General features: G+C 43.9%; 1 protein-coding gene across 1 annotated transcript in view; it reads left to right on the top strand.

Annotated features, from left to right (window-relative positions):
• GPR158 (G protein-coupled receptor 158) overlaps nucleotides 1–25,064 on the top strand; it is a 192,778-nt gene that overhangs the window by 102,853 nt on the left and 64,861 nt on the right. The window contains exons 5-6 of the mRNA XM_029078136.2: nucleotides 2,277–2,494; nucleotides 22,233–22,301. Coding sequence (XP_028933969.1) covers nucleotides 2,277–2,494; nucleotides 22,233–22,301 — 287 coding nt within the window. The remainder of the gene's footprint in view (nucleotides 1–2,276; nucleotides 2,495–22,232; nucleotides 22,302–25,064) is intronic.

Raw genomic sequence — 25,064 nt, 5'->3', positions numbered from 1 at the left:
GGGAACATACTGCAATACAGTTCCGCTCCCAGGCCTGACTTACTGACACATGGGGTCTTGTAACTGCTGATGGGAGAGGTGCTTGTTCAGGAAATGACCCAAGGATGATACACACACAGGAAGTCAATATGCTTGTTTGTCAGTAGATAATGCCGAGATGGTCAGGCTCATGATTTGTGAAATTCAGGAGGAAATGGCTGCCCAAGAGACTGACCAAGCTGAGAATGAATCCCAAACTTTGCCCAGGACAGATTAAGAATGGGGTTTTTAGGAAGAAAGCCCTTTTCCCTGCCTAAAAAAAGAATGAGTGTTCAACTGTTCATATGCTTGATCTCTTTGAGCTCTTAATGGCACCCTTTTTATGCTATTTGTTTAGCACTTAATCTGTATTAAGCACTGGGGTAGATACAAGATAATAAGTTTGGACGCAGTTCTGAACCACATGAACCACAGTCTAAATTAGAGGGAGGAGGAATTAAACACCATTTTACAAATAAAGTAACTGAGGTTCAGAGAAGTTAAGTGATTTGCCCAAGGTCACACAGTAGACAAGTGGTAGAGTTGGGATTGGAACCCAGGTCCTCTGGCTCCCAGGCCCATGTCAGGTCAGACAGTCCCAGTCCCTCACTGGGTTCATAGACAATTCCAAAATGCAGTAGTTACCCTTCTTATTGCAAATGCCAGTTATTCAGAGTGTGTTAACCTCTCTATACTGTTAGTACTTGGCAACACCCTCCAGAAGGGAGGGGGCTGCTCACCTCCTGGGCACTTGGTTGGTGGCTGAAGTTGGTGAGGCAGGTCAGAATAGTGCCAGCTGAGCACCCCAGCACTGGCCACTGATGCCCTGGTGCTGTATTTAGCTCCATCCCCTCCTTTAACCGTTCATCACCACAGCGATACTGTTCAGAAAGTATTTCCATTGGTTCAAAAGTGGGAGGGGTGGAGAAGGGGACACCAGGCGCATTTAACCTACCGAAATGTCATGGGCCGACAGCTCTGCTCCTGAGTCAGGAAATTCCTTGATAGAGTCCCATAGGGATAATCGGGGGGTGAGGGGGCAAATAATAATAGTAATAATGGTGGAATTGTTAAGCAATTGCTATGTGCCAGGCACTGTTCTAAGCCCTGGAGTGGATACAGCAAATCAACTTGGGCACAGTCCCTGCCCCATATGGGCTCACAGGCTTCATCCCCATTTTACAGATGTGGTAACTGAGGCACAGAGAAGTGAAGTGACTTGTCCAAGGTCACATAGCAGGCAAGTGGCAAAGCTGGAATTAGAACCTAAGTCCTTCTGACTCCCAGGCCCATGCTGTAGCCTCTAGACAATGCTGCTTCTCTAAGCAATTGGGGGCAGGGAGAAGGGTGAGGTGTACCTCACCTCCATATCAAGACACTTTGGGGAGGGACTAACTACAGAGTGAGTGGTAGTCACAAAACAAAACCCTTCTCTATTCTCTGTGTTTGACTGAACTAATAAACACTTGCCTCTTTCCATTTTAAAGATTCCAAACTTGCATAAGGCTCAAGCCAATGAGGACCAGCTAGGTGCGGAACCCTTAGGAACGGTCATTAAATCTTGGCTTAAGGAGCTTCCAGCCCAAGAAGGTTGAAGTCCTAGCTTAGAGTCCTGGCTTTCTATAGTTGGAGGAAGGTTAGCTGACAGTAGGCTGTAGTGGGGAATGCCCTCTGGGTGAATAAAGTGGGAAATTGCATGTTTGGACAATAAGTATAGATGGTGCCTTGGGTAATGGATACCATCATCAGGCAATAGCCTATTGAACGAGTGGTGATTAAGTATCATTTTATCCAATTTCCAGCTAATGAACTTGGGGAGATGCTATCTGTGCTGAATTAAAGAGCAATCAAAGCTTAAAGAGCAATCAGAGCATCAGCTCAGAACATGTGCGGTGGGTCAAGGAGCTTAACGGGGTTGAGTGCCTGTGCCCAGGGTAGAGAGGCTTCCTCCCTTTCCCTTTCTTTCCTACTGGGACTCCATCTTGCAACCTCATTTCCCTCTGAGCCAGATTGGAAAATGATCTGACTCCAAAAGGAGGAAGAGTTTGTGGCTTTCCTTTTGGGGTCTGAATAAAATATTGTAATGCGGTTCTCCAGCAAGAAAACTGTCAAAGCACCATGCCGGGTTCCTGTCCATGGAGTCCAATAAATTAATCAATCAGTCAGTCACTGGGAGTGGAGTTGTATCTCTACTTCTGAGAGGAGGGGATGCCATTGGCCAAATTGATTCATGGGTGTGTTTTGTTTTCCTTTTCCAGGAAAAGGCCCCGATCATCATTTTTCAGGAGGAGAGATGACCGAGGAAGTCTACATGTGCTTGCCCTGCAGGGAGGGCTGTACTTACTGCATCGACGACACCCCCTGTTACGCCCCAGAAGACAAGTACCTACGGCTTGCGATCATCTCTTTCCAAGCCCTGTGTATGCTGCTGGACTTCGTGAGCATGCTGGTCGTCTACCATTTTCGAAAGGCAAAGGTAAACCTGGCCTCACTGGGGGAAGTCTTCCATGACTACTGAATTATAGGAATGCTTTCTAAAAACTGTGGGCTTTCCAGATACCCCCATCCCGTTGTTTCCCGACCAAACACAGAGAACCTGATCGTCCTCATGATATGGGACTCAAGGTTAAGGTGGTTCTTTATTCCTTCAGCAACTGGTCAGGGATGCAGTTAATGCTGTGAAACTCCAGTGGAGAACTTTCTCTTTCTATGGCTTGACATAATCCCTGCTTGTGGAAGAACCCTTAGAAGCTGCTCTAATCTTTCCTGGTCCAGAGGAATCATGGGTCCTCTGAAGCAAGAATGCATATCCTGGTGATGTCTACAGATACCTCACTTTTGAGCTGGGGGTAGTCTAGTCCTTTGGCAGTGTGCCATGTTCTGTTCCTTTTAAAAAGCCCCTATTAATATGGGTTTTGTAAAGTATTAGGGTATTGTTCTTCAAAGGGTCAATTTTACCTGAGAGTTTCATGCGTATATGATACTAGACTTTGAACCCTAATGCCTGAACTTGGAGTCCCAGACAATTAGCAGCCATTGCCATTCCTCTCAGCAGTAGAAGCAGTGCGGCCTAGTTGGAAGAGCTTTTGGTCTTGGTAATCAGAGGACCTGGGTTCAGATACCGACTCCACTGCTTGCCTGCTGTGCAACCTTGGGCAAGTATCTTAGCTTTCCTGTGCCTAAATTTCTTCAACTATTAAATAAGGATTAAATACCTAATCTCTCTCCCTATTAGACTGTGAGCCCAGTGTGGGACAGGGACTTTGTCTGAAGTGAATGATTCTTCCCCAGCACTTAGCAGTAGGTGCTTAACAAAGGTCACAATTGTTATTGTTATTATTATTAGAGCTTCTGCTGACTTCTAAGAGAGTTTCACCTTGAGAGAAATCTAGGCTGAGTGAAAATTAAAAACAGCTAGGAAGTGAATACAAGCCGGATGCTCTTTGTACTATTGACAGTTCGTCGGCTTGCCCTTCTTGTCCTGTGGGCAACAAGATGAATATTAGATTTCCCAGACCTAATAGAGAGCACAAGAGGAAGGGCTGGGAAAAATGCCTTCACTTGCAATTGTTTGGGTAGTTAATAATAATGTTTGTATTTGTTAAGCGCTTACTATGTGCCGAGCACTGTTCTAAGTGCTGGGGTAGACACAGGGGAATCAGGTTGTCCCACGTGGGGCTCACAGTCTTAATCCCCCTTTTACAGATGAGGTAACTGAGGCACCGAGAAGTTAAGTGACTTGCCCAAAGTCACACAGCTGACAAGTGGCCGAGCCGGGATTTGAACCCATGACCTCTGACTCCAAAGCCCGTGCTCTTTCCACTGAGCCACGCTGTTACGAAAAGTCTATTCCTGATGCAGTAAGTAGAAGTAGTAAAGTGATTTCCCAAACCACCCCAAACATCGTTCTCTGAATCTTCACCTCTGGTTCATTCAAAAGCTTTTTTAAATGTCCATTTGTCATTAGTGATGGCGTTTGCGTTTAAGGGAGGGAATCTCGGGTTTGGGAGTCAGGAGACCTGCACCCCCATTTGCGCTACACTGCCGACTTCCCCAATTGCCTCTGGGCAAGTCTGTGAATTCTAATGAGCCTTGTTCCCCATCTTACAGACAGGCACCTTCACTGCTGTTGGCTTTATGATTCCCAGAGCTGGGCTGAGAATGAATTCTAGGATGAGATCAAGTTTCCCAGGTTCTTAGGTACTTCCTGGCGGTTCCACATTGCAAAGAGTCTTCCAACACCAGGAATAAATGACTACCATAGGGCCCTAATGGGATCCCTTGTCACTGATAGAAATAAAAATAACGGGCATTTTATCAACTCCCCGGTCTAAGCTTAAAATAGGGGGCTGGTTCCTGCAACTGGACCTGGCTTCTAACCCCAGCTCTTCCACTTGTTTGTTTCATGTGCGATGTTGTGGAAGTCACTTCACTTCTCTGTGCCTCAGTTCCCTCTTCTATAAAATGGGGATTGAGATTGTGAGCCCCACATGGGACAGGGACCATGTCCAACTCAATGTGCTTGTATCCACCCTGGCACAAAGTAAGCGCTTAACAAAAACCATTATTATTATTATTATGCTACTTCACTTCTCTGTGCCTCATTTCCTTCATCTGTAAAATGGGGATTGAGACACTGAGCCCCGTATGGGACAGGGACTGCATCCAACCTGATTAGCTTGCATCTACCCAGGACTTAGAACAGTGCCTGGCACTGTAAGGACTTAGCAAATAACATTAACCACAACAAATAAATGAGGAGAGGCAAGTTCGCTTCTCATATTGGTCTTTTCAGCCACAGCCATCTTGTTTTTCAGCTCTTCTTAGTTAAAGTCTTGTTGGGAAACTGGGGAAAATGGGGAAGAAGGAGAGAAGGGGCAAACAAGAGAAGCGGCATGGCTCAGTGGAAATAGCACGGGTTTGGGAGTCAGAGGTCATGGATTCTAATCCCTGCTCCACCGCTTGTCAGCAGTGTGACCTTGGGCAAGTCACTTAACTTCTCTGTGCCTCAGTTACCTCGTCCGTAAAATGGGGATGAAGACTGTGAGCCCCACGTGGGACAACCTGATCACCTTGTATCCCCCCCAACTCTTAGAACAGTGCTTTGTATATAGTAAGTGCTTAACAAATGTCATAATTAACATTATTATTATTATTATAATTATTAAAGGAGGTGGAGAGGTGGGATGACAGGGAAAATTCCTCATTAATTCTGAGACAGGGAGAGTGGGGCTGTGGAGTTGGTGAAAGGGATGAGGCCTCTGAATAACCTCCCCACATCCATTCTATTTTCCCTCCCTAGGAATTTCCTTTTCCATATTTCGATTTTGAACGGGCACTGGTTGTACTTTTTTCAGCTTTTCACCATATCATTAACAAAGGTCACAGGTCTCCGCTCTGGTCTATTCCTACAGCAGAGAGACTCAGGCAGTCCTCACAGGTGGAGTTATCTTTCAGTTTGGGAAATTGTAAGTGCTCATTTGCTATGCCTTGGTAGATCTCTTCTCAATGAGCGGATTGCAGATCTTTATATGTCAGCTTTACTTCCCCAACTCTGGCTGTGTCTCTGGCAACTTAAAAGAGGGGGATAGGCCAATGATCACTTATGGAAATATATTGAAATTTTCTCACAGTTCCCCCTCACACTCTCCCTCCACCCCAACACCCACTGACAAATAGAAAGGCCCAATCTGTTATAAATCAGATCTATTTTGAGAAAGAAAAGAAAAATCCCAGTCTTCACGACGCCTACAGTGGCAGAGACACAGACATCCAGCTTTAATTCCAACCGCTGCGAAACCCTCTAAGCAAGGTCTGTGGGGCCGATAATCTGTTCTTTGTGTGGCCTTATTTAGTTCACTTGTTTCAGGAATGAAGAGTTTAACTTCCTTGAAAGTAACCTAAAATGGCAGTAAACAAAGTGGAGGACATTTTTTGTGGTGGGAGAAGTTTTTTAGTGAGTATTCTGGGGGCTTGGAGTCTAGGCTTTATTCTATATTCTTTCTGGCTCTTGAATTTAAACCAGCATGCTTGACTTCCTCGTCTGTCAGCAGTCATCAGAGCAGCTCCCTACCTCTGTCCCAGAAAGTGAGGCCATACGTAAAACAAAACAAAACAAAAAAAACCTCTGCCCTGCTTGGACAATGGCATCGTCATCACCATCAATAGCATTTATTGAGCATTTATTGTGTGCAGAGCACTGAACAAGCTCTTGGGAGAGTACAATATAACAGATGTATTCCTTGCCCACAACAAGCTTACAGTCTGGAGAGATGAGTTTACAATCTAGAGGGAGCTTGAGTGTGACGATTGGGGTGGTTGAGAAGCAGTATGCCTAGCAGAAAGAGCAAGGGCCTGATAGTCAGAGACCTGGGTTCTAATCCCAGCTTTGCCATGTTCCTGCTGTGTGACCTTGTGCAAATCACTTAACTTCTCTGTACCTCAGATCCCTCAACTGCAAAATGGAGATTCAATACTTGTTCTTCCTCCTACTTAAACTATGAGCTCTGTGAGGGACCTGATTTTCTTGTATCTACCTCAGCACTTAGGTCAGTGCTTGGCACATAGTAAATGTTTAACAAATACCACAGTTATTATTGTAAGCAACACCTGCGTCCTTCAAGCTCAATCCGTGTCTTCTCTGAATCCAGATGTCCCATCATAAAAGAGTGTGGTCAGTTAATTTGGGTATTTTTAAAGTGCCTGCTATGAGCTAGGCACTGTACTAAGCGCTGGTGCAAAACCAAGATAATCAGATCAGTCAGACACAGTCCTTGTCCTAAGGAAGCTATCAAAGTGTAAAGTTGCTAGCTTATTCAGTCCTTATCAGCTGGCTTGAATTTGAATCCTTTGGGCCTTATCTCCTTAAACACAGTTATGAGTAGTGCTCTTATCATCCCATTTCACTGATCCCAAGGCTCCTGTGTTTCTTCCAACTTGAGTGCTTTATTTAAGCTAAGATCCTCTTGAAATGGGTCAGAGCACCCGCCATCCTTCAGTCATACAAGTCCCAGGGAAATGGATGGTTGGAGGGGGGCCAGACGAGAAAGCAAAATATAGAAAAAGATGATTTAGGAATACCTAATGCGGGACAGATTGCACAAAGTTAAAAGCAATTTTACTAACGCTTCTAGAGAACACGTACAAAGGCTTATTAATAACGAATGGAAATAACTCAGCTTAATCAGATGAAGGTATTTTTAGAAGTGCTCAGTGAATATATTATTCTGCTGGCACTACTCTGAATTTCATTTCCGTGCGGCCTGATTGTGGGTGTGTTCAGCAGAGAGGGGTGTTCAGGGTTTGGTTTCCCAACTCAGAGTTCACAGCTGACCCCAGGCTGACTCTGTGCTTCAACCTCAAGTTTAAACCCTTGGAAATCCATGCTACTTTGGGGTGAGGTCTTCTGGAGGAGATCTCAAAGAGCAGGGTCCTGTCTCAGTTCTTTACTGTTGTTGAGGGAAATGTGTCCATCTACCAGAAAATACTCAATGGACAACTCTAGAGGGCTGACAGAAAATTAACCTCTGGTTAGAAATAGTGGCTATTTTTAATTTATAATGTGCTGGTAATTAAGTATTTTGAAATCATTTCTAAGGATTTTTTGCAACAAGTACGATGACACATTTCTATTTGCTGTTTGAGGTATTATTTCATTATTTCTAACGTTCTTTTAATCATTTCAAGTGTTCACGTGGCTTATTTTTGAGATGAAATTTGGAAGCCAGGTGACACTGAAAAACCGTGGTTCAGAAAATAGCTTTTATCTGGTCCTATTAGAATGTAAAGTTATTTTTAAAAATTGTCATTTTTTAATCCTATCAACAGTCCATCTGCCTTGAACACTGGCAGCAAGGTCCTTGGTGAAATCATACAATGGTTCCTCCCTTGATATCCATAGCCAAGGTTAGGAGTGGACCATTTCACAAACTATTTCTTTTACAACCCCATCTTTTTCCTCTAATATCCCATTATAGAGCTCTCATCCATGAATTTAGGCAAACTCTTCTTCAACCTGCTTATTTCTACTTACCTTTTTTTTTTTTTAACAGTATTTGTTAAGGGTTTACTATATGCTGGGCACTGTACTAAGTGCTGTAGAAGATACAAGCTAATCAGTTTGGACACATAGTCCATGTCCCATTTGGTCTCACAGTCTTAATCCCCATTTTACAGGTGAGGTAACTGAGGCACAGAGAAGTTAATTATTTTGCACAAGGTCATACAGCAGATAAGTGGCAGAGCCAGGATTGGAACCGTGGTCCTTCTGACTCCCAGGTCTGTGCTCTAACCTTTGGGGTATGCTCCTTCTCTACTATGTGCCCAATTTCTCATAGCAACAAATTCCATTTGGTTTCCATGCACTGGGTAAAGAAGAGTTTTATTTATTTTGAACCCATCACCTTCAGCAGCATGGCATAGTGGATAGAGCATAGGCCTGGGAATCAGAAGGTCATAGGCTCTACTGCCAGCTCTGCCACTTATCTCCTGTGGGACCTTGGGCAAGTCACTTAATTTCTCTGTGCCTCATTTACCTCATCTGCAGAATGGGGAGCAAGACTGTGAGCCCTAGGTGGGACAGGGACCGTGTCCAACCCAATTTGCTTGTATCCACCCCAACGCTTAGTACAGTGTTTGGAAAATAGTAGGTGCTTAACAAATGCCATAATTAAAATTAAATTCAGGCTTCAGTGGGAATCCCTCTTCCTGGTTGCAGGAGGTTTGGCAATCAATACTCCTTCATTCACCCTCCACACCCTTCACGATTTGGTAAACTTGAATATTGTCCTTTATGAACCAGCTCTATTCTGTTCATATTGAAGTCTTTGTCTTTGTCTTGGTCTGTCCATACTCTGTCTTTCCAAACAGAAGAGTCCTAATCTTTTCAGCCTGTCTTAAAGTGGTTAACTCTCCATCCACCAGTTCATTATGCTTGACTTTTCTTGACCTGCTCCAGCTCTATTCTGTCCATACTAAAGTGAGGTGACCAGAGTAAATAGGAGGAACATAGGGAGTTCTGAGTAGTGACAAACTACTGATTTGTGACAAACCTCTGATTTTTGTTTCATTTTTCAAGCCCTCTGTGATGGTCCATGTATTCTTGTTGCTTTTAGTGCAGTTAACTTGGAAACTGAAAATGAGTGACGGTGGCTTAAAGAATGTGAACCCAATTTCTGCTTTGATTCTTTTCAGCAACTATTTGTATTTTGCTTTCTGAAATTAGTTTCTGATAGACAAGGGGGCAGTCAGTATTGTTCATTGATTGGTTTGAAATGAGATTTTTAATACAGTGTGAACCTAATTTGCTTATTAATTGCTATAAAATTAGATGATGAGATTTTAACCTTCACTAGCAGGTGGAAACATCAGTGTGTTTCACTATTGGGTTTGTTATTTGTCTAATATTTTGATGAAATGAATGCAGTATCATTTTTCTGTGGCATTAGTAGTAGTAAAAAATTCTTACTATGTTCAAGGCACTGTGTTACGGACTGGGGTTTAATCAGATTAGACACAGTCCCTTGTCCCACACGGGACTTGGAAAATTAAAAGATAAGGACAGCGAGTATCCTCTTCTCATTTTACAGTGGAGGAAACTGAGGCTCATTCTCTCACAGCAGGCCACTGGCAGAGCTGGGATTAAAACCCAGGTTTCTTAACTCTCGGTCCCCTGTTCTTTCCATTAGGCCACCCTGCCTCTCATGCCCCTCCGTTTCTCTTCCTCTACTGTTTTTCCAGTCTTGGTTGGGAGGGATGAAAGAGTCCTATGGGCATTAAAATGCATGGAATTCAGCTGCTTAATGATGGCAGGGTGGGTTGTGGGGGAAGATGGAGGTGTTTTTTTTTTAATCGTATTTGTTAAGCACTTACTACATGCCAAGCACTGTCCTAAGCATCGAGGGAGACAAGTTAATGAGGTTGGAAAAACTCCAACCTGGGTAATGGGAATAGAAGATGGAAAGGGGAGGGGAGGGGGCAGGAGGGGTGTCAGTGTTCCCAGGTTGGGAGGGGCAGTCACATCTTCTCTCCACCCACCCAGGATTTAGCTACCAAGGCAGCAGTCAAATTGTCATGATCTCTCCCCAGATGCTTACTTTCACAAACAGATGGAGAACAGCAGCATGTCCTGGGTGACTAACTCAAAGAGTTGGCCATCAATCAATCGATCACCTTATTTATTGAGCTCCTCCACCTATGTGCACTGTACTTAGTGTTTGGGAGAGGTCATTAGTACCACAATGTGACCAGCTTGCCCTGGAACCACCGGAGCCTGGAGCAGTGAGTTGGTTCCCGGAGCTGACCAGGCTCCCGCTGACCCTGCGGTTGAGTAACAGTTCCCGTGGGTTCACCTGAGGCAGAGCCAGGATTAAAACCCAGGTCTCCTGACTCCCACACCCATAGTAATAATAATAATAATTGTGGCATTTGTTAAGAATTTGTTATGAACCAGGCACTGTACTAAGCACTGGGGTGGATAAAAGTAAATCAGGTTAGACACAATCCCTGTCCCACCTGGAACTCACCATCTTAATGCCCATTTTACAGATGAGGTAACAGGCACGAAGAAGTTAAGTGATTTGCCCAAGGTCATATAGCAGACAATGGGCAAAAATGGGAATAGAACCCAGGTCTTTCTGACTCCCGGCCTGTGCACTGTCCACTAGGCCATGCTGCTTTTTCATGCTCTTTCTACTGGGCCATGCTGCTTCTGTTGGATTATGATGCCAAACGCCTTTGCCTTTTCTGCTGGTGTAGCCCAGAAAAGAATTATCCCAATAGCAGAAACCCCCAGCACCATAGACTACCCTCACCTCCCAACGGGCATTGACAAAATGTTGGATTTCAGAACTGTGTCGGCAGCTCCCAGACTTCTGCCTGAAAGCGAATCAAGTGACAGGTTCCATTACTGGTCTAATGAGGTATTTCAAGAGGCAGCCCCTTTTCTGACGCATGTGATGGATGATTTCTGTTAGCGGGCCTTCCACTTGCACCTCACTCTTTCCAATTGGAAGTTAGCTGGAGGAGTGGCTTACACTATGCAAAGAGGAAAACTGAGCTGTGCCAAAATGACCTGTTTTAAGTTTTGTTCTAGAAGGAATAGCCTAAAAAACACCTTTCAAGCATCTCTCTTTAAGAGGGGCAGTGTGGGTGTGGTAGTGTAGGAATTTAAGAGACTTTCGATAACGCTGTTGTCAAACATTTCTGAAGACCATATTTCCCAAACTGTGTACTAACTCAAGGGGAATTTGCCCAAGGAGAAAAGTATACCCTCAGAGAGCTTATAAACAAATGAAGGAGGTAAAAAACCGAGATGAAAATTGAAGTGGAAAAGAGTGCACATGAACAAATGAAAATAAGTGAAAGGAAATAACTGAAAAACACATTATACCTAAGGTGATTTATGGGTGCTGAGATGGGTGTAGGGATGAGGAGCCTGGGGTAGCAGGAAAGTTAATCAGGGAAGGCTTCAAGGAAGATGTAACTTTTTAGAAGTGATTTGAAAAGTAGGAATGCCACAGCTCCCCCTGTGTTAAAAGACCTCCTCCAATGTGCCTTCCCCATATGCCAGCCCTAGCAATTTACATGCCTACTTATACTCATCAAACAATCAATCAGTGGTATGTGAGTTCTTACTGTGTACAGAGCACTGTACTAAGCACTTGGGACAGTACAACCAAGTTGGTAGAAATTTTCCCTGCCCACAAGGAGCCTACAGTCTAGAGCACATCTGCAGTGCTTATGTATATTTATTCAATAATACATTCAATTATTTGTCTTGACTACTGCAGAAAATACTTTATGACTGTCTCCCCCATTGGACTTTATGTTCCTTGTGCGCAGGGAATATTCCATTTTTTTTTATACCTTCCAACCACAGTGGAATACATCCAGCAGGTGCTTATCAATAATAATAACAATAATAAATACTACTATTGCTAGAGGAGCAGCATGGCCTAGTGGAAAGAGCACAGGCCTGTTAGAGGATCTAGGTCACAACTTCTCTGTGTCTCCATTTCTTCATCTGTAAAATACAATATGATACTTGTTCTCCCCACTGCTTATATTGGGACCCCCATGTACGACAGGGACTATATGTAACCTGATTAACTTAACCTACCCGAGTGCTTGACACATAGTAAGTGCTAACAAATATGATAAAATAATGATGTCATTTGTTAAACGCTAACTATGTGCCAAGCACTGTTCTAAGTGCTGGGGGAGATACAAGGTAATCAGGTTGCCCCTCGTGGGGCTCGCAGTCTTAATCCCCATTTTCCAGATGAGGTAACTGAGGCACAGTGAAGTCAAGTGACTTTTTGTCCAAAGTCACACAGCTGACAAGCGGCAGAGCCAGGATTAGAACCCACGACCTCTGACTCCCAAGCCCGGGCTCTTTCCACTGAGCCATGCCTCTTCTCATAAAAATAATAACGATGATGACAGTATCCCACTGCTACTCCACTGTTTTTCTCTAGATGGTAAACTACTTGTGGGCAGGGAACATGATTCTAACTCTGGTACATCATATTCTCCCAAGGGCTTAGTATAGTGCTCTGTTCATAATAAAGGCTCAATAAATATCATTGATTGAGAGTACTAGTAAGTCATATAAGTGGATGTTAAATCTGTAATTACATGGTCTCCTCAAAAGAATGAAAATAAAGTGAGAAGAGCAGAGGCCCAGAACTGAGCCCTGATAGCTACCCACTTACACTGATGACTTACATGATTTGTTGGTCTGGTGATTTGGTTTACCTTCCTGAAAAAAGCTGGGTTTCCCAACATTCTTCTTTAACATAAAATCACATAAGCCCACTCAGATTGATTTTACAAAGATTCAGTGTTTCCAAACCAACGCTTAGAACATGGCTTGGCACATAGTAAGCGCTTAACAAATACCATTGTTATTATTATTATTCAGGTGACATGAAAGTTTCCAACGATGATATTGATTTTCTGGAAACAGTCATCCCATTTCATTATCTAGGACCTCGTGCTCAAATATTTTGAGCATGGCAAAATCTAAACTGTGTTCTGACAGCTTCTTTCCCACAAATGGTAAAAGTTAAATACATTTTACACAAAATTTCATTCTTTAAATTTTCATTGTCCTCTTCCCAAAGGTGTTTAATAACAATTACTTGAAATGGGAGTAGAGGTTTAGACCTTTTATGAAGCCTCCTTCCTGTTGCCTATTTATTTTTCAAGTAGCAACTTAGCATTGTAGTTGTATTTCATGTAGCACCCTCTCAGCGAGACTCAAGTTCTAGGCTGATGTTGGCAACGGCACGGTTCAAAGAACTTTCTCTTCCTTGGCACATACATTTAAAGGACACTCAAGTTTTACTCTCTCAAAACCATTTTAGTAGCAGCATTTCCTGAGAGTCCATCTGCGGTGGTACACTGCACTCTGGGCCTTGTTTTCTTCATCTAGGAAAAAGCCAATCAGCAGTCAATGTGAAAATTGGGAGGATTAAGTGAGAATTGGGAAAACTTCTCCAAATATGATCTGGGCTTCATCAGTAGGTCAAAGGACCTACTTTTTAGGAGAGGAATATTAGAAGGGTTTTTAAGGTAAGAATGAGCCAGAATGAAGTTCTCAGGCCTCTGTCCAAGGGGGGAATCATAGAAAAGACATAAAAGGAGATCTAGATTCATTCATTCAATCGTATTTATTGAGCGCTTACTGTAAGCAGAGCAGATGCAAAAGCAGTTGGAGAGTGGATCCCTAGGAAAGACTGTCAGCTCCCTGAAGGCAGGCAACCTGTGACTTGCTTTTGTTGTTCTCTCCCAAACGAGATAAACTGACTGATTAGTACTGTGCTTTGCTGGCACTCAGTAAATAGCTTTGATGTTGATGGTGCTAAAGGAAAAGATTGGTGGAGGGAGGTGGGGGTTTAGAGAATCAGCATACCTTTGTCCCCACCAAATGGCTGTTCAGAATTCCCAGCTTTGGACTCTGGAGCCAAAATTACTGAGACGTTATGTTTTTCTTCCCCCCCAGGTCCCATGTTTCTCTGCCTTAGATTCAGGGTTTGTCAGCTCCAGAATTTTTTTTTTCAGCGAAAGTAACGTTTAAAAGATATTACAGAGATTGTAGTCCGTGCAAGAGAAAACATAGTAACTTCAAAATATTTTCAAACATGGCAAAAGGCATATGAATCTTTCATTCATTCAGCAGTATTTATTGAGCGCTTCCTATGTGCAGAGCACTGTACTAAGTGCTTGGAATGTTCAATTCGGCAACAGATAGGGACAGTCCCTGCCCAATGATGGGCTTACAGTCTAATCGGGGGAGAAAGACGGACAAAATGAACCCAATGATAAACTGTACCACACGATTTTAGAAATTCAAGAAGTTAATTTTTACTTTTCCAATCCTTATAACAAGCTCTTATATTGTTTTGAAAGGGCTAAAATATTTCATTTTCAAAGCACAAGCTCTCAAATACATTAGTACTGCAAAAGGACATTGAGGGTTTACGGGAAACATTTTGTCCAAAGAGCTCCCAGTCCTGTGTGACTATTGTTGTTTAATTTGCCCATTTATTTTTTAGATTTATAAGAACACTCCCACCCTCTAAACCCCTGAGGCCCATTAATCTCCCGGTGCCCTCGCTGGGCAGAGATGATTAGTTTCTTCACTTCCAAATGGAGAAACTGATGTTAGCACCGCAACTAGCCTGGAGTTCCGGAGTGAGTCACTGGTGACTCTTCTCATTCTAAATGAGCAGCAGTTTTCAAGTGGAATGAATCAAGCTTTTATTGTGACCCCTCAGCCTTGGGGCTGGGCTGCCTAGGTGATCAGTCATGAATCTCCCAATCAGTCAGTCAATGATATTTATTGAGTGTTTACTGTACTAAACTCTTGGGAGAGTAAGATATAAAGAAGTTGGTAGACACGTTCCCTGCCCAAAACGAGTGGTCTAGAAGGGACATTAATAGAGGCTCATGCATTCAGTCATATTTATTGAGCGCTTACTTTGTGCAAAGCACTGTACTAAGCACTTGGGAGAAGTAGCGTGGCTCAGTGGAAAGAGCACGGGCTTTGGAGTCAGGGCTCATGAGTTCGAATCCCAGCTCTGCCACTTGTCGGCTGTGTGACTGTGGGCAAGTCACTTAACTTCTCTGTGCCTCAGTTCCCTCATCTGTAAAATGGGATTAAGACTGTGAGCCCCACGTGGGACAACCTGATTCCCCTATGTCTACCCCAGCGCTTAGAACAGTGCTCGGCACATAGTAAGCGCTTAACAAATACCAACATTATTAACAATAAACAGACACATTCCCTGCCCACAACAAACTTTTTAAGGTTGTTGGTTATCTTTGCTATTGTTCACTTGACTCAAAATATGGTTTGATTCTAGACCTGGAAAAAACAATTACCCCAAGCAGGCCTGGCTACTTGATTCCTGTCTGAACAGTGAGCCGGGGCCCCTCAGCTTGGCCCTTGTTCACTCTGAGATAGGAGTGTTCAGGGGCAGGGCGTTTCCAATTCCTTCCTCATCTTATCCAAGTCTACAGATTCTTTAAAGGACAAAGTTCTTGAAGGGTTGGGTGTGGGGGGAGGGTGTGTATGTGTGCACGTGTGTATACATGTACATGCCAGCACATAGATGCATAAAAATTTTAGGGTTAATTAACAGAGTGGTAATTCCTTGTATGGCTGAGACGGAAGAGAAATGAAACATTTCTCAAAAATTGAATCCCCTTTCAATCTTTATAAATCAGTGGTATCTGTTGAGTGCTTACTGTGTGCAGAGCACTGTACTAAATGCTTGGGAGAGTCCAATAATAATAATAATGTTGGTATTTGTTAAGCGCTTACTGTGTGCAGAGCACTGTTCTAAGTGCTGGGCTAGACACAGGGGAATCAGGCTGTCCCACGTGGGGCTCACAGTCTTAATCCCCATTTTACAGATGAGGTAACTGAGGCACGGAGAAGTTAAGTGACTTGCCCACAGTCACATAGCTGACAAGTGGCAGAGTGGGATTCGAACTCATGACCTCTGACTCCAAAGGCCATGCTCTTTCCACTGATCCACGCTGCTTCTCCAGTTGTTATATATATTCCCTGCCTACCAAAGGCTCCATTTCCTTTACTGTCCATCTTGGTTTATCTGGTGCTATGTCGCTCCATCAAAACATATTTGGCAGTAGTAACTAAAGACTGGGCTTCCCATGGTCTCTGAATCCCCAGACCCGTGGAGGCTCCAGCTGTGTTGGTCAGACACAACTTGCCCTCTGTAGCTGATAGGGACTTGCCACCCTCACTGTTGGCAAGGAAGAAGTCTCTTTCCACAAGGAGACAGGTTGAGGGAGGGTCAAAATAAAATAGGTTGATGTGACGGTCACTGATGCATTTAGAAGTAAACTTTTCTTTAGTTGGTTCATTCCTTGATCTCCCAACAATTGAAATGAGAAAACCATATGAAACTCCCAAGAACCAAAGGAAAAAACAAAAGAAAAGGCCATCCCTGAGTAAAATGGAGCATGGCAGAGAGGCCTACCCACTTACTGTATGAGAGTCCGGGGTAGCAGCAGGGATGACTACAGAGACAGGGAAAGAAGAGAGGGTAGGTTGGCCAGAACAGTTTTCCTTTGACCCACAGGCAAGCAGTGTTGGCTTGTGCAAAGAATGTGGACATGGGACCCAGAGGACCTAATCTTGCCCCCTCCCCCCCGACACACTTGCCTGCTTTGTGACCTTGGGCAAGTCACTTAACTTCTCTGTGCCTCAGTTTCCTCAACTACAAAATAGGGATTCAGTATCTGTTCTTCTTAGACTGAGTTCCTTGTGGAACTGGGACTGTGTCCCACCTGATTAACTTCTATCTACCCCAGATCTTAGAAGAATGCTCCAAACATAGTAAGCACTTAACGAATACCATAAAAAAGAACAAACAAACAAATGGGGAAATGCTTCCCAGAAAATAAATGAACAGTTAGCCAAGGACAAACAATGCACAAAGCCAACAGCAGTCCCTCATCAGAGAAATACAGAACATAAACTAACAGATTCCAGCTCATAAGGCTGATGTAACAGAGGCCTAAAGACAAACAATAAATAACAAAAAATGAGAGAACTGACAGCTAACCTAGCATTAACACGAGTGAATTATAATTTATCTAGTCCAAATGTAATTCTGTTCACTCCCGTCCAGATAAATGAATACAATTTCCATTCCCTGGATTGATAGGGACTCTGTAGGGAGGAAACTATTTTCCTAGGGTCAGTCAATCAATTGTAATTATTGAGCACTTATTGTGTGCCGAGTACTGTACTGAACGCTGGGGTTTGGGATGGGGATGAAGAGGAGCAGGAGGAGGGGCCGGGAGAAGAGAGTATTCTGCACCCTGCAGGTGCTCAGTATATCTGTGTTGATAGTTTGAGGTAGGAACCAGATTAACTGAAGAGAAAGCCTTGGATGGCATCAGGAGACCAGGCTTTTGTTGCATTAGAAATATCAGCAGATTCGATAGGCATCTGGGTAAGTTCATGTTGGTTCATCATTAGCCACAAAGGTGGATGTCCGGGGCCCAAAACAAAGAGGATTACTCGAAGTAAGACATGGTCTGTGGTGAAGGAGGGACAATACAAATGGTCATAGCAAGAGGCTATGACCTCTAGACCGTAAGCTCGTTGTGGGCAGGGAATGTGTCTGTTTATTGTTGTTTTGTACTCTCCCAAGCTCTTAGTACAGTGCTCTGCACGCAGTAAGCACTCACTAAATACAGTTGAATAAATGAGGCAAAGGAAAGGAGGGCAGGAACCTCACAGGGGTCCCAGTATTCTGCACAGAATTCTGCATAAATCCCTTTCTACTGGCTAACAGGGAGGGACCAGGGCCAAGAATATCTTTCATCTCCAAGATCAGACTTTTAACACTGCTGAATTACAAAGGCAGTGGAGGCCAGAGGATTTGGTAGAGGATGGTTGCTGCTTGCAGCAAGTTGTCCATTGCCCAAGACCAGACAGAGCCTGCCACTGGCATCTGGCAAGGACATCTCCACCCCCTTCTAAATTCCCAGCAGAAAATTTGTGGTTTCTAGAGGGGGAAATGCAGTGTCGAGGAGACTAAGGAAACACAGATATTTCTAAGGTTCAGGGTGATCCTGACATTACACCATTTCCAAGGATCAGCTTCAATACAGTGAAGTCCGTTGCTTCACCTGGATCCCCTGGACAATTCCAAACTTATTTTGAAGGCTCAGAAGGGAAGATAATTCAACAAGTCTCTCGTGCCTTTGGATGCCTGTTTCCTTCTGAGATTGGGCACCCAAGCACAGAAATGCCTTTAAATAGCTTCTCTCTGGCACTATTTATAGAGCTGTCTGAAATATAAAGTGCCACAGTTCCCATCAGTTTTGTAACTAGCTGTGAGAACCCTGCTCTTATACTCGCTGCCTTTTGGCTGAGGGCAAAGCGTGGGACCCCGACTCCCTATTTTCCAGAGTCATCGTATGTGTGTGAAATGGATCTGTCTGTCGGAGCAAGATGCAAAGTCTCTTTGAATTGTCTCTGCCTTCTTCTGGCCCTCCCTGTTTGAATGGGCATCTGTAGAGTCTGTTTTCCAGAGACCTGAGCCTGACTCCAAGCCATACTCCCTCTGGTTTTGACAAAAGCCTATTTCTCGCCGAAACATTTTTCGCACAGTATCAGGAAACTCACCTTCCATTCGATACACTTAACCACCAGATGTGTGGTTACCATCATTTTAATTAAATAAGCTAGAAACATTCTATTTAATGACTTCATAATTGGCATGTTCAAATCTAATTCCAGCCTATTTGCTCTTTATATTGGGTTACTGTTGAAATGTGCCGGCTGAAAGCGGTTTTGAACGTGTTGGCAATAGGCATTGATTTTGATGGTGCCATTTGAATGTTCAGCATAGAGAGCAGATGTAGAATTCTACTGTGATGGCTCTTAGGTGACTTTTAACCCTTGTTTTGTAAGACTACAGCCATAGTTTGAATAGTGCTTAGGGTTGGAGCACGATAATGTCACATCTGCAGGAGGCTGAATTACAAAATGTTGTCGCCCCCTCGAAAAAAGCCAGAGCTGAGGCTGCGTCCAAGCCTGTAGTGCTGAGGACTGAATGGCCCAAAAGTAGCCAAAGGATGAGAAATCCATTTGGTAGCCACCCCCCACCCCCACCCCCCGCAGTAAGATTGAATTTGTCGAGATGCTGAGGAGCTGGATCGATTGTGCTTGAAGAGGATTATGGTGGGTGTTAAAAGCAAATGAAGCTATTATTGACAACACTGAGGTCTGTTTTTTTAAAACTGCTTGCGATGCAGGGGAATATGTGTGAATATGTACATGGCCAGAAGAAGAGAGGAGTGGGGGTTGGAGAAGTAATTTTCCGGGAATCCATGATTCCTTCAGTTAGGTAGCTGGTGATAACAGGGTCAGTGGCATTTGTGGCCTAGGCTTTGTAGTTTCAGCATCTCAAGGGCACAGAGCCTGGTCAGGCCAGGGAGAAGCTAGGGGAAGGAGCTTCCGGGAGAAGTAGCTACAGCAGCTTCATCTGCTTCTGGGTCAATGGTTGCTATGGTTACCCTCTCTTTCCCTCCGCTTCCCCCATCCCCTCCCACCCCACCTCAGACTATGGTGTTAAAAGCTTCCAGGCATTTTGTCAGGATTACATTGCACTCCCTGCTGGTTACAAGATGAAATAGTATCAGACCAATGAGCTTTTCTCCTGCCTCTAACCTCTGTGATATGAGGTTAGATGTGGTTAAAGAAGAGCTGCATTCTGGCCTGGGTTTACCCTCCAATGGTGGAATAAGGATCTTAGAGGAAGTAAAGCTCAGATAGAGGGGTCTGGAATTAGGACCAGGGTGGCTAGCAGAGATCATAGGTGGGAAAGTTGGGCAGGTGGGAAGAATGTGGGAAGCAGGGGCTGGAACTAGGTTAAAAAGTACTTAACTCAGACTGAACGCATCCTCTCTTGGCAGGATTGAAAGTTGCTTAATGAATCAGGACATGAATTTGTCTTAGTTTGTTACCTATAGCAGGAAACAGGTTACGATTGTCTCATTCCGTCCAGAGATCCGAATGATAGATTAATTTTGCCTTCATATTGTCAGGGAAGCAAAAGCAGCCCAGAGAGGTTAAGAAATTTCCTCTAGGGCCCCCAGCAAGTTGGCATCGGTTCTGAAACCCAGAACTCATTCCCCTTGGGCATCCTCATATCTTGCTTGTCAGTCACGCTGCTCAATGTTCTCCAATAGGCACAGAAAGCTGAGGAAGTGGAAATCCCTATTCCAAACCCCAGTAATTACCTCCCCTCCCCCCCCCCCCCCAGCTGCCTGTTGGCAAAGAGAACATGAACATGGGTTTTGAGTCCTCCCTAGTGTCCAAGTATGGATGCCGCCTGCGTTCCCCTGAAACTTAGACAAAGCTTTTCTCACCAGACACAGCAGGAGGCTCTCCAGGGCTAAGGCCCAGTCAGAAATAAAGTTCCTCACAAGGCCTTTCTTTTTTATGGTACTTTTTAAACATACTATGTGCCAAGCACTCTACTAAGCACTAGGGTAGACACAAGATCAGGTTGAACTCTGTCCCTGCCTCACATGGGGCTCCTAATCTACATAAGAGGAAGTAGGATTTAATTCCCATTTCACAGATGAGGAAATGGAGGCCCAGAGATTTGCCTGAGGTCACACAGGAAACAAGTGGTGGAGCTAGTATTAGAACGCAGGTCCTGGTGACATTCAGGCCTGGGTTCTTTCCACTAAGCATTGCTAAGACTTGATGGTAAACAAGGATGGAGAGAAAGTGAAGGTTGCCCCAAGGATCGCATTTACCACTAGGAAAGGTTGAAAAAAAAATTCTAGATGTCCTCTCTAGGCCATCCGTAGAGAAGCCATCCGTAGAGAAGCAGCGAGGCCTGGTGGAAAGAGCCAGAACCTGGGAGTCAGGAGGGTCTGCCTGCTGTATGACTTTGGGAAAGTCACTTAACTTCTGTGTGTCTCTATGTGTGGACCTGTGTTCCTGTGTGTGTGGACCTCCTCTGTCTTCTCTCCCACCTGCAGCCTGGCTTATTTGGCAGAAACACATTTCCTTGGAGCAGGGCACTGGAGGTTCACAGAAATTTCTGCTTGGGTGCTTTATGCTCCAGCTGGGAATGCACAGGGCCTGTGGAATGCTAGGTCTACATTTTGTTATTCTTCCTAGTCAAAAGAATCGCTGTATATTGATCGAGGAACTTATTGGAGCAAGATTTATTGTGGGAAGACCAGATCAATTTTCATTTTACTTCATTCCTCGCTCTAAAGCACAGTGCCTCTCATCCAGGCCTCCCAAAAGAGGGTGAAGAATTGGGTCCCAAGTGACTGGGCAGACTTGGAATCTTTTAGAAATTAACTCTGAGACCTGTGGATTCCAGTGGATTCCAATATCTGCAGTTCTAATACTCCCTGAGAAAGCCCCCAAGCACTGCGCACTGGGACAATAGTGAAATACTCTGTGTATGGAAGGAGAGTGAAATGTGATGGCTTAAGTCCCCTCCTGTGTGGTTTTTTCACTGATTTCTGTCACTGCTCACATAAGCATGTGTGAACTGAACGGACATCGTTGTTCACAATGGGAACAGCAAGGGAGCTGAAATGTTGGAATCCTAGAGCAGAGCCATGTTTTTTCAACTCCATGGGCTGAAAGGGATCATCCGTGTGTGACCCTCATGCCATCCCAAATGTTGTCTGTCCCTAAAACATTCAGAGAGAGGATTGGGAGACTAAGCTGCAATCTCTGTGAGGAGTGAGTTTTGGCTCTTCCAGGCTTTACTCTCAAGGGGTTCTTCCTTATAGCTAATTTAAGGGAATAGATTTTTTCCACAGGGAAAAATGGGACAGAGGGTTAGTTTTATTGGGGGTGGGAGAGGCAGGGCTTCACTGGGGCTTGGACGGACCAGTGGTCCAAGTTTGGGGGCAAAGGGAGGTTGGAAGGAGAGAGAGAGTCAAACTGAGAAACCCTACCTCTACCCCTTGGTCAAAGCCACAGTCAGAATTCCTCAGCCATCCCACCCAGTGCAGGACATTAGGTCACTTTCATCTGACCTAAAGCCTTTGATACATTCTTTTTTTATGTCATTTTATCAGAAAATATCGACTTGTAGGCTGATTCTGACTCAGGTGCCACAGATGATCCAGATATAGTAGTCCAGAAGCACATCTAACACCCTGGCTCTCTTTGTGTTTTCTAGAGCATCAGAGCATCGGGCTTGATTTTGTTGGAGACCATCCTTTTTGGATCTCTGCTTCTGTACTTCCCGGTGAGTAGCATGTGTCCTTCAAACACAAGAAAATACTATTTTATTTTTTTTTTGCTGATGCCCTTTTAGTTCAGAATTGGAAGCATGAACGTGAAAAAATGGAAAATGTCAGTTGTAAGTAACCAGAGAGCAGTGTACCAACTAGAACCAAAAAATCCGTGCAGTGCGTCTGTCGAATGATATTAAAATGAGCAAAGGGATTGTGACAATAACTGTTGTGGGTCAAAGTAAATTAAAGCAGATGCCTTGTAAGCATTTGCTTTTCTGATGATGACCTTATTGTTCGGGGCCATTTTGGGTATAAGTAAAGCAAGTAGCTGTGCTGCCAACAGCAAACACACCAACACAAGAAAAGATGATATTTGTGTGTGTACATTATGGTTGTCCACTTTGGCCTTTTCATCCAACTCATATCCAATGGTAACTTCACCGTGAGTAGTGTCATCTACAGATATGAAGCAATCACTGTCAGTGGTATTTATTGCGTGTTTACTGTATACAGAACACTGTACCAACAGCTTGGGTCTGGTACAGTAGAAATCCAACTAGGTCTGTCTATGTTTTCTGAAGAAGTCTGTTTTTAATATAATAGGAATATCCAGCTTTGTAGAGGTCTTTTTGTTCTAGTAGTAAGGTTTCTATAGTTACAAGTGCTTAGGTGATTTTCTCCTTCAACTTATTGTAAGTTCATCATTATAAAAGAAAACCTCAGTTAACCTGTTTCCATGCAAAGCATCACATAAAACAGTCCCTGCTGTTGTAGAATGTTGGTCTTTGGAGAGTTCCTCTTTATCCAGCCAGTTACCTTGAATTTGTTTCTTCTTGCTCTGAAAGTTGCACAAGGTCAGATCCATAGACAACATAGGGTGGTTTGGGTAGGCCCCCTTCACAATTTGCACAGCCTTCCAAGAAGGGGAAGCTGTTATTCTTTAGGCGTCATTAAGCATCTGTAGATATTTAGGGATTGTGTTTAGGCTCCTCTAGCAGTAGCTTTCTTCTGAGGCTATGTCCCTCTGTCTCCTTTCATCGCCTCCCCTTTTCAACTCCGTGGAGGGTGCTGGCTGTCAGAGGAGAGAATTCCTCTGGGGTTCCCTGAATTTGGAGGGAGATGGGATGATTCAGGATACTTGCCTCCCAAGCACTGCACATCTAGGTTCTAGAATGGATTCTCCTAGAAAGGAAATGGGCACAGTACAACCCAGGTGACAGGGGCAAGCTGAAGAGTGAGGACAATGAAAAGCAAAACCAAGGGGAATTCTTGGTCATCTCACCCCTCTTCCTTCCGCAAACCCTATGTGTTTAGTGGGACCATCAGTGGCTCCTGCAATCGGACCCATTTTGGATACACCAGAAAGCCCAGGGCCCACGACTGGGTTTGAGATGGAGAAAGTGGGAAAGGAGATGGAGGAGCTTCCAAAAGTACAAGCAGACAACATCTCTGCTGGGGAATTTTTAATGTGACAGAGAGGAAGAAAACAGGAGAGGGATGAGTACGTGAATATTTACCAAACAAATCTTGCCAGCGCAAACATTAGAATGTTTCAGAGTATTGACTTCCTTTTGAGCTCCCTGCCAGCAGCAGCATTAATAACTTAGCCTTCACCCATTGCTTTTAGTTGTTGCTGAACTTTGCAGCCTTAATCTCCAGGTATGTCAGGGAATAGCAATTCTGACTCCACCCTCTGCAGTGTTTCCGAGAGATGTCCCTGGCTCAGCCCTGCGCACTGTATGTATCTCTTACTCAGTAGGTGTACCCATCCATTGTAATTTTCTTTTGTGGAATTTTTTAAGTGCTTATTATAGGCCAGGCACTCTACTAAACGTGGTAAGAAACAAGTTAACCAGATTGGTCACAGGTCGTGTCCCACAAGGGGCTCACAGCCATGATCCTCATTTTACAGATGAGGTAACTGAGGCACAGAGAAGTTAAGTGATTTGCCCAAGGTCACACAGCAGACAAGTGGCGAGATCTGGATTAGAACCCAGGTCCGCTGACTCCCAGGCCCGTGCTCTTTCCACTAGACCATGCTGCTTCTCACAGTTTGAACAATAGTTGGAAGAGAAGGTCCAAAATTGAGAATAGCACCTTAGGGGGACAGCCCTAAATCTGAAGTTACCTTTTTTATGATTGGCGAGTTGGTAATTATGGCATTTTAAAAGTTATGGGAATCTTAAAAGAAAGTGTGATAGACACACAGTTCTGAAAAAGTGTCCAACAAGTCTCCTGCTCTTGTCAAGAACATAAAGAGAAAGAATAGTTTGGGTAGTGGACTGTAAACCTCTTTTTCAAATGGACCTCTAACATCCTGAAACAGCAAGTTGACTCTTCAAGGCTATGATGAATATGCCAGGAAAGGCATTTGAAGTCTTTAACATGAATTGTTTCTTTGACAGCTGCAGCTGTGCTATTTTTTGAATAAAAAAGGGTAATTAATAGAAAGTCTGTATGAATAAATATAGAATCACAGAGCCCTAGAATGATGAAGCTGCCCATGGATTTAAATATACGAATATACTTCTTCAGGCACAGGCATTATCTTGTTTTTCAGTGTTGAGAATGGGGATTATTATTTTAAGAACTCTGAGACCAGTAGGATTCAACCAGTATTATTTGCATTCTAATGAAGCTGGAAGGTCCTAGAAATATAATTCTGTGAGATCCTCCCTGACCTTTCGGGTCCTGATGAAACCACTCACCCACGAAGATGTTTTTATAATTTCTTAGGAGACTTATCCTTGACTGTCCATATTGTCCCCATGCCT

Source organism: Ornithorhynchus anatinus, chromosome 13, assembly GCF_004115215.2.
Source record: "Ornithorhynchus anatinus isolate Pmale09 chromosome 13, mOrnAna1.pri.v4, whole genome shotgun sequence".
NCBI lineage: Eukaryota > Metazoa > Chordata > Mammalia > Monotremata > Ornithorhynchidae > Ornithorhynchus > Ornithorhynchus anatinus.
The sequence above is the reverse complement of the archived record's forward strand: the minus strand, read 5'-3'. Positions and strand labels throughout refer to the sequence as shown.